The following is a 14,954-nucleotide window of genomic DNA, read 5'->3' as shown; positions in this document are numbered from 1 at the left end:
TGGTAGCTGCTGGCTGCTGGGGTGTGGTAGCTGTTGGCTGCTGGGGTGGGGTAGCTGTTGGCTGCTGGGGTGTGGTAGCTGTTGGCTGCTGGGGTGTGGTAGCTGTTGGCTGCTGGGGTGTGGTAGCTGCTGGCTGCTGGGGTGTGGTAGCTGCTGGCTGCTGGGGTGTGGTAGCTGCTGGCTGCTGGGGTGTGGTAGCTGCTGGCCGGCGGTCTGAGGACGGGCTTCACATCCTGCAGGACCTGACACTCGAGTCTGAAAAGAAAAAAAGAAAGAAGATCAATCATCTTTACTCACAGAGCACTTTAAAAACAACCAAAATGCTGCACAGAAGAATAAATTAAGACATAGAATACATAACTCACAAAGGCATACAATTAAAAACTAAAACTAAATTAAGAGCAAAAAGAAGACAGTTATACAACAACAACAATAAAATCCAAATGTCAACATCTGGTGTCAGAGCCAGAGAAGAAGAGGTGGGTTTTAAGAAGAGATTTAAAAACAGAGGTCTGACTAATGGGCAGAGGCAGATCGTTCCACAGTTTAGGAGATTCATTGTTCACAAAAACAAAAATGCTTATAAACATTACTGGTATTTTCAAGATTGTGTCTTTGTTAGGCAGGACTAAACACATTTTCACACACAGAACACATGCACAATGGATATTATAAACACAAGCTAATATTGGGCTGTGTTAAACATTTTATCATGAGTCTGACCTTTGCACTGGGGTGACCTCCTCCCAGAACAGGGCCAGGTCCTGGCTGCCATCAGTGGTCCTGGGCTCCATTTCAGCAGACGACTTAACGGCTTTTAATTAACAACGCACATATTAATTATGAGCACTCAAAATGAAAGGAGTATCAACAAATTCTAGGTGAATGTTGCTGGGCACGACTGAGTGAGAGCATGGTCCAGACCTACCTTCACACAGGGACACAGTGGTTTCCACGGAGCTCCCAGCTGCTGTTGCCAGCACTTCGTATGACTCTGAAGCTGAGGCTCTCACCTGAGGACCCCCCCCCCCCCCCCCCACCACACACACACACACACAAACACACAAACGGACTTTGTTACAGGAAAACAGAGGAATCAGATTAGATTTCCTCTGAAGTCTCTCTCCTACATCATTGTGTTAAATAATTTAATCAAGCAGTACCCCACCCACAACACGTTTTTTTTCTCATGCCTGTGTAAACCATCATCTAATCTACTACATGTCCAATATCATTATCAGAATCAGAATCAGCTTTATTCGCCAAGTATGAGGACACATACGAGAAATTTGTCTTTGGAGCATCGTTACTCACGCTGTGCTTACACATACAAAACAACCAAAACTAAATATACACACACACACACTAATATATACACAATATATACATAGTCTAAACAGAAACAATATAGAGGCATGAGTGCAATCACTATTTCATTTAAAGTCATTCTTCCATTCACACATCTTTAAAACTTTGTTTGAGTATTATGTTTTTAATCTTTCAATTAAGGTAAATATTGTTGCTTTTCCTTTATTTATGCATTGTCTTTTTGCATTTAGCATTTTTTTAATAATTTCAATATTATTACCACACACACACCACACACACACACACACACACCACACACACACACACACACACACACACACACACACACACACACCACAACACCACACACACACACACACACCACACACACATAGAGGGCCGTTTAAGACATTATTCATTCTTGTACTCTCACATACATACATTCTCCTTTCACATATATACATTCTCCTTTGATAACATATATTTTCACTCTCACCATACATACATTCTGCTTTCACATACATATATTTTCACTCTCATTACATACATTCTCCTCTCACATACATACATTCTCCTTTCACATACATATATTTTCACTCTCACAGACATACATCTCCTTTCACATACATACATACATTTCACTCTCACATACATTCTATTTTCACATACATAATTTTCACTCTCACATTTATACATTTTACTTTCAACACATACATGCATTTTCACTCTCACATACATACATTTGCACCTTCATGCACATATACTCTTTACTCTTACGTACATACATTCTATTTATTACATATACCTTTTCTCACATACATATACTTAGTATCTCAGCCACATAATTATAATGTCACTTTAGCATGTGTATGTTCTTGACGCTCATCTTTTTGGTATTCATTACTTCCCTAAACAGGAAGTCACTCTCAAACAAAAGTAAAACTAATTTATAAAATTCTTTTAATTCTATTGGGTGAGTCTTTTGTCAAATCTCAGTGATGATTTTAGGCAAAAAAAAAACGGGGAATTTCTTGGGATTTATAAAAAATTTAAACCCTACCCCGAAAAGCAAGAAATTGATTAAAGTTCCCAATGGTAGACCAGAAAAAAACTAAAATTTGGATAGGACTTTGGGGGGTCCTTAAATTTGTAATCAAATTTGAATTCGGGGAATACTACTGCAAAATTGAGTATCCCAAAGAAAAAAAAAATTTTAACTTTTTTTAAAAATTTTTATGCTGTTTAAAATATTTTTCCCCCCCTTTTCCTAATTCCTGGGCCAAATTGAGGAAAACACAAATTTGGAATGGAGGATGGGGTTCCGGCTGGTGAGGTTTTGGGAATATCATTTATTGCTTGTCTAAAAAAAAAGGGGCTTTAGTGTTTTGTCCTTTTTTTTCTGGTTTTCAGAATTTGGATCCCATCGGGGTGAGATGTGCCCATGGAAGGGCAAAACGGGGGTTTTTCCCCCTTTCATGCTTAACAAGAGAAGGTTTAAAAACCCGACAGTTTTATCACTGCAGATCACCCATATCAAAAAAAAAAGAGAATGGGAAAAAGCAAAATTTGAGTATGTCTTTCATTTGTTAACTTTTCAATTTTATGGAACAATAAGTATTAGTTTCCTTAATAAAACCCTTTATTTTGTCTTATTTTTTTATTTGCACAAATTAAAAGGGCGCGCTAAATTTTCAAAACCCATGGTCTCTCAACCAAGGGGGGAAAAACTCCACTTCACTGGGAAAAGACTAGTGAAAATTTTGGAATCATAACCAAAAAGAATGGTGTTTAGACAAGACCCTGATTTTGCTATTGAGACAGACCACTCACGTTACATTTGTTTTTCCATCTGAACTTACTTCGAAAACCAACAAGGGAAATATTTCACAGACCTTTTGAGCCATTTGAAATGAGGGAAAGTCATTTTATGATTTATATTGCAACTTGGTTTTTTGTGGGGGGCTTCAATATGGACGAATTCAATTCATTTTTTTAAGTACAATTCATAACAAGATTCTCAAAAACCTTACAGAAAAAGAGGTCTACCCCCCACTCCAAAATTAAGGCCCCAACATTTCTTGTGTTCCTCCAGAAAAGAACAGTGCGTTTTAAAAGGGAAAAACCAACCACCCAGAAGCTACAGCAAACTTGAAAAAGATTATGTTTACACAATGGAAAAAACAAATTTTTCTTACTATTTTTGGAAATCAAAGCAAAATCCTTCAGGTATGTGCGAAATTTTATTTAAAGTACTTTTAGTTTAAGGTCAGGTATAATTGTTCAGTTTATGTTCATAATGTTACTGAAAAAGGTGAAACTGAAACACTGTGAAACCCAAAATTTTTTTCATGTTTTTGGATCTTACACCAAAAAGGAAAATAAAAAGTGTTTTAAATACCCCCTTTTTTGAACAGGAAAAACCAAATCTCCAATAATAAAAAATTGCAAAAAAAGGAAATAAAGGAAAAAAATTTTATAGTAAAAACGACTAAAAAAAGAGTAAAAAAAGTAAAGCAAAACTAATTTTTTTTGAAATAAAAAGCCAAATTACAATTGTCAAAGTAATCCCAGGTGTAATCAGTTTGGAAAAACAATCCTTCCCGGGTAAATCTATCAATTTTTAATGTTTAGCCCATAGTCAGGTCAGCAGGTGCCCCTTGGAGTTTGTAACTTTTCCCCCGCACCCCAACAAAAGTTTTTGAACTTTTAAAGGGAAAAAATAGCAAAAAATTTTTGTTTTAAGGCCATGAAATAAATCTAGGGCAGAAATGCAATCAAGCCAGATGTTTAGAGCAACATTTATAAAAACTTAAATTAAATTGATGCAGCTAATTCCCCTGAAAAAAAAGCATTTTAAAAATTTACGGAAAGATAATCCGGGCCACAAAACCACCCTATTCCCAAAATTTTTAAGTTCTCCACATAGTTTCGCAAATATTTTTTTAACTTCTTTGAATCTGACAACAAACCTTCTTTAAAGAAAAATAAACAAAGTTATTTTGCACCAAAAAAACCTTTTGGGAAACTTTTAACTGTTGGTTAGTCAGGACCATGTTGGACAAATGAAGTTTTTCCTCCAAATGGTAGGGGGAAAAGGGCGGGGAAGGAAATTGGAGAGGTTTGAAGAACCGCTGCTGAAATGGTGGGTTGGTGAATATTTTTCTTTTTAGGCTTTTGGAGTTGACTGGATAAAACCCGTCCAAAGGGGGACCCAAAGTGAACTGCAGAGACAGTTGGGTGGGGGGGGCGTTTTGGGGGGTCGCTTTGTTAGAAATGAGGCCGCATTTGGGGTTGAACTCAATTTTCTCATCGTGCTATACCTTAAAAGGATCATCATCCTACCTGGAAACATCAAAATTGCCTTTTTTTTCTGGGGTTACTTTAAAAAAAACCCTCTTTAAAAAAACATCTCCCAAAGAGTACCCCTTTTCCCCCCCTAATTTAAAACAAAAGCCCCCCTTTCCGACCGGGGGTTTTTTTTTCAGTTCCCCAAACCCCTTTTTCGGGTTCCGAAAAGGGCCAATTTGGGGACATTTAAATTCCTTGAACGAGTTCGTAACTTCAGCCGTCTTAGGGGGGGCCTTCCTTTTCTGCATGTGGGAATTAGATGGCGTGTTTAATAACAAAATGTAAACTCCCATTGCCACTTGGCCATGCAAATGGCAAAACCGTTTTGGGGGGAAAAGGGAGTAGTAAATGTTTGAGTGGGCCCAAAAATTGTTTCTATGTTCCTATAATGTTTCCCGTAAATAATTGGTCGGAAGAGGCTTATTTACTCAACAAAAAGGTCCAAATTAAGTCAATTTTTGGGTCTAGATTTAACTAAACATTCAAAATTACTTGTACAGTTTTACAAATGTTTTTAGTTACTAAACGAAAAAAGTTTTTAAAAAGAACATTCAGGGTCAGCTAAATACAAAATTTTCCCCTTTTAGCATGTGTAGCACCCAAATTTTGGTTATTTTCAAGAGTATCTGAGTTTAATTAAAAGATAAGCTTACCAAATTTGGGTTTTATGGTCTGGGTAATTTTCTTTCGATTATAACTTTGTGGATGAGATTTGCTTTCCCTTCCGTCCCCACCAGTTGGGGGGAAATCAAACCTTTTCCACAGCCCTTTTGAAAAACAAAGGGTGAAAAAAAAAAGTAAAAAAAGGTTTTTTTAAAAAAAAAAGAAAAAGCTGCGGGGCAACTTCTTTTTTTATCAAAGGCAAAATTTACAACACACATTAAGTGATGTTGGACATGATAGCCAAAAAACTAAAAGGCTTTCCCCACTTAGCCCAGTTTTTTTCTAAAGGTTTCCCTATTTTTCAGTGACAGCTTTGGTCCCAAAAATTTGGAATTAACCATTTAATATTGTCATGGTTTAGTAATGTTTGTGTGCTGTTGACCAAATGCTTGATGGCTTCGAAAAAGGATAAAACCCCTTTTGTGATTTTTAATTTTGGCCCTAAAACAAAACGACATTTGTTTCATTACCTTTTTTAAAAACTGGGACATAATAGGGTATTTCAAAAACTTAAAGTTCGCTTCATTTAATGATTTAAACCTTTAACTTTACTAAAATGGGACAGTGTAACTACCCACATTAACCATTTTTTCGCTTAAAATTAAGCTAATGAAACAGCAAAACCCCAACAAAAAAGGTTTTCCCCAAATATTTGCCCCTTTTATTAAAAACTGGCCCCCGTAAAAAATTTGGTTCGAAAGCTATAACACTTTGCTGAAAAAAGTGAGATTTTTGTAGTTTGTTTTTTGAATCACAAGGAGTTTAATTCTAAACCTCTTAAAAGGGTTTAGGAATTTAATCTTTCCAAGGTCTATAGAGTCTTTTCAGGAAAAAGGTTTTTTAAAAAACATAAAATTGCCGGTAAAGGGGGTGTGGAAAAAATCCATAATTATTTTTTAAAAATTTTTGCCTTTATTTTTTAAATTTTATCATGTTCTATGCCAGTTCAATAAAACAGGAAAAAATAAGTTTTGTGAAAAACAAAAAACTCCTTATTTACGCAATATGGCGGACGGTTCTTTCATGAAAGGAAAGGGAAAAACAGCACTGGGGACCGCGGGAAGAGGTTTTTAAAATTGGGAAATTTAAAAAATATTCTTTATCGACGTCTTGTTTAGTTTTAAACCTAGGTTTTTTCGGCAGAAGCAGAAGGTCCCCGGAGGACGGTGTTTATGTTGAATTCCAACATAAAAATTTGACACGGTCGCAAGGCTGTAGTTTTGTCCGTCTATTTACGTAAATAATTTACAACTTAAGGTGAGGAAAAACCGGACAAAAATTGGGTTTTTAACCTTTTAAAAAGTCGGCAGTGGGGCTGGGGTCGGACACAATAATTTCCCCGGGGATCTAGACGGGGCGGGTGCTTACCATAACAATCAAATCGGTTAAATAAAAGCACCCGCAAAAAAGAGTTATTTTTTCCGGTTCCTCGGGCAAGGCCCCAATTTCCAAATGTTTCGGGTTGAAAACGTAAAGGGCTGCCGTGATCCTCCCGGGTTTTTCCTTGGGTTGCTTGAGGGCAGCCGTGCGGGTCTTTTTGAGTTTTCACCGGCGGAAAAAGGTTCACACTTTTTTTGGGGGGGACCGTTCGGTGCAGATGGGGGTCATTTGCCCCTCCATGGATAAAAGTACAGGGTGTTAAAAAGCCTTAAAAAACCCAAGGCTTCGCAAAGCGTTTGTTCTCCCTCCCCTTTATCGGACTAAGATGACCCGCTGGAGTTTTCCCAACCAGGTGAGGTTGCAGCCAACACAGCGCGATAAAAATTTTTGCCCTCCGTTTCCCCTATATCCCTTCCGTTTTCCACATACTTTCACACATCACACATCTTCTCTCACATAAATTTTTTCACACATGCATAATTTTTTTTTAATCCCTGTATTATTTTTAAAAATTGACTGCATATGCATGGAAAAAAAAGTTGAATATGTAGTAAATAATAAAAATGAGAGGAATTTTTTTTTAGTGGTGAGTTAAAATAGAAATATGAGAGTAAAATATATGGATGTGAAAAGAAAATATATGTATGTGAGAGTGAAAATACATGTATGTGAAAGTAGAATGGATGTATGTTGAGAGTGAAAATATATGTATGTGAAGGAGAATATACGTATGTGTGAGAGTGAACATATATGTATGTAAAAGGAGAATGTATGTATGTGAGAGTACAAGAATGATAATGTCTTATACGGCCCCACACAACACACCACACACACACCACACACACACACACACACACACACACACACACACACACCACACACACACCACACACACACACACACACACAACACAACACACACACACACACACACAACAACACACAAAACACACACACACACACCACACACACCACCACACACACACACACACACACACACACACACCACCCCACACACACACACACACACAAAACACACACACACACCACACCACACACACACACACACACACACACACACACACACACACACACACACACACACACACACCTTGTTGTGCTTACCTTAATGTGTTATTTCTGGATATGAATGCTTCACCAATAAAGCGTGCAAACTCATAATGTGTTTTGAGTCTCCCACATTTGGGCCCGTAAGTAATACAAATGGGTGCTTTTTGTTGCATATACTAATAAATGTCTACCGGAACACTAAAAACGTTAACTGCAAGTGTGTTATAGGTGGACTGGACACAGACTGAGATAGAGCCGCGTACACAAACAGAGACACACAGGCAGACAGACAGATTTAAAGTGATGTAGGTTTACAGTAATATGGAACCAGGTGAAAGAGGTTGTCAAAGATGCAGACCAACACTGACTTGTTCTCTCTGTAGGAGATGGGGAGAGTTTCCGGACAGCGGTTTTAAATGCTGCAACACATTGAAGTGAGTGAAGGGTGAAAGGTCAAGCGTTCCTACGCCCCAGCCACGACACAAAGCACGAACGTGTGTGTGTGAAGCAGAATCATTGACGGTACAGGTGATAGTTTTACCTTTGTGGTCAGCTCCGACTGACGAACACCTTTAACCACTTATTCATTCTAAAGTGTGCAGCTGGAAGACACTGTCCACCAACTTTGTCCTCACCACCTGGCACAGAGAAGTAAAAATGGGGAGGTGAGAAGTTGGACCTATGTAAAACTTAACTATTCTGGCAAGAAAAAGGAAGGAAAGGAAAGGACATAACAGAAACCAAAGTGTAAATAACAACTCTTATTTTGATATCTGGCCTGGGTTCAGTGGCTTTTACACTTGCTTGCTTGTAATGCTTGTGACAACAGTGTCAAATATTTTAAAAAAGGATTTTACTTTTTGAGCTAAACTATTAGAAAGCAAAGAGTCAAATCAAATGTAATACAGATGTGGGACAAAATCAAATGTATAGCAGCGCCCTGCTATGACATGAGCTACTACGACTACCATTTCTAGTCACAGGACCATTATCTTTATTGTGACCGTTATTGCCACTGTGCATCACACCCCCAACCGCCCCCCCCCCCCCACCCCCGACACCGCCTACCAAGAGCCTGGTCTGTCCCAGGTTTCTTCCTAAAAGAGAGATTTTCCTCGCCACTGTTGCACTATGCTTGCTCTTGGGGAAATTACTAGAATTACACATAGAGTGTGGTCTAGACCTACTCTATCTGTAAAGTGTCTCGAGATAACTTGTTATGATTTGATACTGTAAATAAAACTGATTTGAATGTATTATTGTATACCTGGAAAGTCGTAAAATGCGTAATGAAATATTAAAATATAGCATGCATTATCCACTCACTGGGTAACATTTGGACATGGACTACTACTCACACAGCAATTTGAGCAATTCCTTAATCAAGGAAGTAATACATTATATATATTTCAGAAAATGCATGTTCTGGAAAAGAGAAAAAAAATACTTATTGTGTTATCTCATCCATTCAAACATCAAAAAGGAGGAAATGTTAATTGAAAAGGCACATCTGTCTTTTTGCATTTCCTCTGAAAGCTTTGCAGCCTCAAGCCAAAGCATGACCCAGATATACAGTCAAACACGTCTCACAGCACTCAAACACTCTGCCGAACTAATCTTCCTACACCCCCCCCCCCCCCCCCCCACATCCTGAACTGGTGGTTATGGGTTTTGCAAATGTTCAGCCACAGCAATCAAGAACTTTTGTCTACTGGAATTTTGAACAACACGCAAGGCACTAAAAATGAGATTGTTAGAAACCCTTTTCACATCTCAACTTTACTCTGAAAACAAGAGGTACTGTTAAGTCAAACTGCATAGGAAACTGAACTAAATTTAGACACATTTAGAGATTGAGATGAAAAGATTGAACTTGACCTTTGACCCTTGTGGCATGTCACACACATCCATGTCCACGTCCTTAGCAGCTTCACCCTAAATATACAGAAAAAATAAGACTCAGTTCATTTTGTGCATCAGCGGTAGGCACTTATTACGAACAGTAGGCTACTGTAAGCTAAAAATATGAAGGAAGAAAGCACGGCCTATCCTTATTAGACACCATGACTTTACAAAAGTCTTAAAATGATCGAATGCAAGATATTTAAACCTCACAATTAAATTTAAATGGGCTGTATTTATATAGCGCTTTTCTAGTCTTAACAACTACTCAAAGCGCTTTTACATCGTACAGGAACATTTCACACACTGTGGCCGAGGCTGCCCTACAAGGTGCCACCCGCTCATCAGGTAAACACTCACACACATTCACACTCCAATGACGCAGCACCGGGGGAAACTCAGGGTTCAGTGTCTTGCCCAAGGACACTTCAACATGGAACTGCAGGGCCAGGGATCGAACCCTCAACCTTCCGATTGGCAGGCAACCGCTCTACCACTGAACCACAGCTGCACAATTAAAATTAACTTACATTGAAAAAGACAATTACTGCACACTTAAAGGGGAACTATGCCAGGGTTTTTTGTTACTCAATTTACCTTAACTGAACCACTTTGGACTCATTGGAATGGTTATATGACTTTTTTGAGTTGAATGGCGGTCGTCTCGCTAAAAACCACCCGCGCAACCTTTGGGCCGGCGTGATGCCGGACCCAGCATCAGGAAGTGTCGCGTGATATCAGGTCTCGCGACGTAACTTTTTACTTGCTTTTTAAATTGCTTCACGGCACTGCACACATGCGCCCATTCAGGAACCGGATAACAAGGCAGCGATGGAGAGAAAGAGGAAACAGCAGATTAACCGTGGAGGAGTCAGACACAAATACGGGAGCTCTACAGAGCTCTATAGAGAAACCTGCGAGCAAAAAGCGAGGAAACAGCAACAATAAATCGGCAATTTCAAACTGCATAGCGCCCCTTTAAAGGCCTCCCAGGCAAATCTAGTGGCCTACTCCACTCTGTAGACAGGAGACTAATACTGTTCAAGTGGAAGGAGGCTTCCCCACCTGTCTTTGCACACTGGGTTTGGGAGGTTTTACAGTCACTGAGAGTGGAAAAGATCTGTTACACCATGAGAGAATCTACCTCAACATTTAACTTGATTTGGGGGCCCTTCTAACACTTTTTAGAGGAGTAAGATGCCCAGTTATTCTAACTATAAAAGGGATCAACATTCAATCTGACTTCAGGTGACCCTCCTACATCCTGTTATTTTTTCCTCTCTAACCATTATCTTTATAAGCAATATATATTTTTATCCTTTTTATTTAATAATAATAATACATTTTATTTATAATGCCCTTTACATTTCAAAAGGAAATCTCAAAGGGCTACAATTAATAGGGAGTTAAAAACAATTTCCAGAGTACAATAACAATTTACAAGCAATAATAAAACACCATAAAACTAAAATTAAAACAATGACTATTTAAAAGGCCTATTTATTCTGTTTTTTATTTATTTTTCCTATTCTTATTCTCTTTTTGTTGCTGATGTGTGTAACCCTTGGTAATTCATATTACTTTAAACCGCCTGCTGCTCGGGGGGGAAGCCAGCGTTGATTGTTGCACAAACTCTGTTGTTCATAACAGAAAATAAATAAAATGAACCTTGATTAAAAAAGAAAAAGACAATTACTGAAAGCCAGGGTATAAATCTCCTGCTCCCATTTAATTTCAGTTCCCATGTCCAGATGTAGTTGAAGGTCTTGCACGTGTGGCCCGTGTCCACTAGGTGGCGCCACGTAGCCACAACTTATTTTGCACTGGCTCAAAGGCTGCTGGGAAATTTGTCTTTCAGGAAGCAGCATGAGCTACTAAATAAGTTTCCATCACACAGGTAAATGTCGCCTCGTGAGAGGCATTCAGCATGTAAAAACACGTTATATGTTACAGGTATTAGCTGTATATTTAGTCGATAGGCGTTTTTGGTGGTTTGGCGTCCATTTTTGTTTCCAACAGCGTGTTGCTTTCACTCCTGAACTCTTTAAGTTAACGTTAGCTTGCCGTTAGCTTAACGCTAACTGTTGTATCACAGTCGCTTTTTAACTAGCTACAGACAAGGTTTAACTTACTCCTTATTGACTAACGAGAGTTATTATTATTAGTTTTTCTTTATCTTCCAGAATTAGCAGGTTGGCGGGCGGAATAAAGGTACCAGGAAGACTCCCTCACCTGCATGCATCTTCCATCATGGTAAGGTCGAGAAGACGATATCTTACCGTTTTTAGCTTGCCTATTGCCCCTTAAAGGTGTACCGGGCATGGTGCTCTAGTAACACACTCCTATTATTATCCGAAATGACTGCAACAATAGTCCGGGACAGAGAGAGCAGCACATCCCCGTTTACTGAGCCCTTTAAGGACCAGCTGCCCGCAGGAAACTCAGGTGTTATGTCCACAGGAAGTGACACGTTCCACACGAGTACGCCATGTGCAATTTAGTGACATCACATTAAATGATTTCTTTTTACTGAGACATCAGTGTGCATCAAAGGGCCAAGTATACCTTGCTTATTTTTGTCAAAGACTGAGTACCATTAAAAACAAAGTACTAAAACTGGTGTGATCTTTCTCATTAGCAGGAGGACGTAAGCTCCGTGATGTCCTGGTTTTCCAGCCCAGTGTACAGCCGCTACTGGCAGCACTACCAGCAGGCTATGGCCTGGCACCAGAGACACAGGCGAGCCTACCGAAAGGCCTTGGAGGCTGCCTACGGCTACAGCCAGGAGCGGTATCCCAGCAGCCACCAGCGGCGCTACGCGGACTGGAACGCGGGAGAGGAAGAAGACGGAGAGGACGAGGAGAGCGGCTCGGACAGCGAGATCGAGTGCGACGTCAGCAACATGGAGATCAGCGAGGAGCTTCGGCAGTACTTCGCCCAGACAGAGAAACACAGAGAGGACCTGAGTAAGAGGACTCCGTGGCCTTATCAGTACATCAGCTTTTCTTAGGGATGCACATTTCCCATCATATATCAGTGTCTGTTTTCTTGTCCTCGCAGAGAAGCAGCAGCAGTTGGAGGCCGAGGAGCACGACAGCTACGTGCCGGCCGACCAGGACATGCGCGGCGTCTCCTGGCGAAGTAGCAAGGCCCCTCCCTTGGAGCGACCCGGCGAAAGACGCGGGGCCGAGATGAAGAAGCTGTACGGCAGGGACGCCGCCAAGATCCTGGCCATGGAGGCGGCAATGCAGCTCAGTTTCGACAGAAACTGTGACCTCAAACAGCCAAAGTACTGGCCTGTTATTCCACTGAAACTGTGACGGCCGTGGGCTGTGAATGCTTCGATTCGGGGGAAATCCCTTCTCTGATCTCTTGGTGACACGGCAGCTTTGTCGTCTAATGGATTGTGGCTGCTGATGGAGAACTAATGGTGTTTGCTTAGCTGAGGGTAACAACTTTAAGCACAAAAGTTGCATAAGTTAGCTGAGCTTCTGCTTAGACAGACGGGAATGTTACTGACCTGTCAGCGGCTGCTCCATAAGAAAAGGTATGATTTTTAATGCTACACACAACGTTGGATTTCTTTGTTGCTTTACATGTTTACAGAGGTTAGTTTTAACTCCGGATCAAGCAAGCAACACTAGCATTTTTCCAAGAGACTGCATAACCATGCTCATGGTCCTTCCAATGTTGTTTTGGACAGAAACTGAAAAGCACCAAGAATAAAAAAATGTGTTGGCTGATGTTCAGAGGTACAGTAAAACTGCTCCTGTAGGTAAATGTATTCAGACATGTGTGTCTGCGTGTTACCTCCTAATCTGTTTGTGTGTACCCTCCAGCTTGGTGATGATGCATGCTGCAGGAGCTCCTCTTACGCTTATCAACTTGGTCGAACCGCAAAACCATTTTCAACCGCCTTTCCTCTGCGTCTGAAATTGCACATTTCAACATACACAAAGAGTGATTTTGTTTTTGTTTCTAAACTGTGCCTCTCTGGTTAGGACGTGTCATCGGGTTCATGTGCTTTCTCAGGAGGGACGTTGACTATTCTTTTATCTTGTGCTTGCACCACCCAGCACCCCCCTTTTTTAGACTGAAGGATGTGTATTTTAATGATTGTTTAATAAAGTGTTCCCTGTGTGGATTAGACCTGCTGTCTGTGGTGATTCTTATTCACTTCTTCGTAATGGGCGTAGGGCTCTTAATTGTATCACTGCAATGTTGCACTTGAGAAAGGAAGTGTGAAGGAAGCAGTACTTAAATCCTTTACTTCAGTAAAAGTCCTCTTTAACTACTATTTCTAAAAAAAAAATTATATATAAATACTGATCAGTAAATGGCCGCCAATAAATATAAATGTAATTTAAAAAAGTTACAGTACCTCAATTGTACTTAGTTACTTTCCACAACTGCATGTAAGGACTTAGTTCTGTTAGGTTATTTTTTTTTATAGAACAAGTTTAATAAAGTTAGTTATAGTAAAACAATAGTTAATACTAATTAGGTATTAATTCAGTGTGGCCTATTGCTGGTATTCCAATGCACACAGTGCAGGAAAATACATTGTCACAAAGGAATGCCTTGAAAATTAAATAGTTTTTTTAGCATTATAATACTGCGTTTTATGAAATAACACTTGGGAAACCAGCAAGGACACTCGGAGTGGACTGATGAGCCTGATCCATTTCTAGCTCCAGCCGTGACGTCACACGAGCTCCCCCTCCATCCCCTCTTTCCAAACGGGACGTCCCCCCCCCTCCCTCCTAACCAACCTGTGGACATCATCTGGGAGCTTTGGCCCGTTTTTTCTTATTGTGTGTCTCAGGCCAGTCTCCGGGGAAGCGGAAAAATGGGTAGGTGAACTATTCTCTACATTGTTGCTTCCTTTCGTTGCGACAGCAGTGCCAAACATTGGGTCACTTATAGATCTGGGTCTTCGCTTCTTTCTTTTACGCAAACTTTTACGCATGGCGCACCGTGTTTGATATTTGTACGTGTGCTAACCAGTTTGAAGTTTTACACGGGGCTTACTTTTGCGCCATTATGCTCTCGTGCACCCCATCCGTTGTGTGTGTGCGTGTGTGATATGTGTGTGCGAAAATTTCAATATTCAGTCATTTCTATCTAGATTATTCCAATACTGCATACATTTCCCAGACTTTTCCTAAGGTGTTATACATTTTTATAGGAGGTTTAACTGTAAATTTACAGAAATTCAGTCTTAGTGTTTTTTTTTTTTCGGACATTCTCAGACAAAGTACTTCTCTTGCCAGTTCTATGGGA

The 14,954-nt window shown here is 39.9% G+C and overlaps 1 protein-coding gene across 3 annotated transcripts; it reads left to right on the top strand.

Moving 5' to 3' along the window:
• The first annotated feature begins 11,472 nt into the window (after positions 1-11,472).
• Positions 11,473-13,824, top strand: gemin8 (gem (nuclear organelle) associated protein 8). 3 transcript variants are annotated; one of them, XM_032506703.1, is made up of 4 exons: positions 11,473-11,568; positions 11,855-11,924; positions 12,313-12,637; positions 12,732-13,824. In XM_032506703.1, exons 2-4 carry the CDS (start codon positions 11,922-11,924, stop codon positions 12,989-12,991), a joined length of 588 nt encoding a protein of 195 aa, XP_032362594.1. In that variant the 5' UTR covers positions 11,473-11,568; positions 11,855-11,921; the 3' UTR covers positions 12,992-13,824. The 3 variants fall into 3 exon arrangements, with proteins under 3 accessions (XP_032362594.1, XP_032362592.1, XP_032362593.1); XM_032506701.1 differs by having other exon boundaries at positions 12,310-12,637; XM_032506702.1 differs by lacking the exon at positions 11,473-11,568 and having other exon boundaries at positions 11,851-11,924; positions 12,310-12,637.
• Positions 13,825-14,954: the final 1,130 nt, after the last annotated feature.

This window comes from Etheostoma spectabile, chromosome 24, assembly GCF_008692095.1.
Source record: "Etheostoma spectabile isolate EspeVRDwgs_2016 chromosome 24, UIUC_Espe_1.0, whole genome shotgun sequence".
NCBI lineage: Eukaryota > Metazoa > Chordata > Actinopteri > Perciformes > Percidae > Etheostoma > Etheostoma spectabile.
This window is presented reverse-complemented; position numbering and strand designations above follow the sequence as displayed.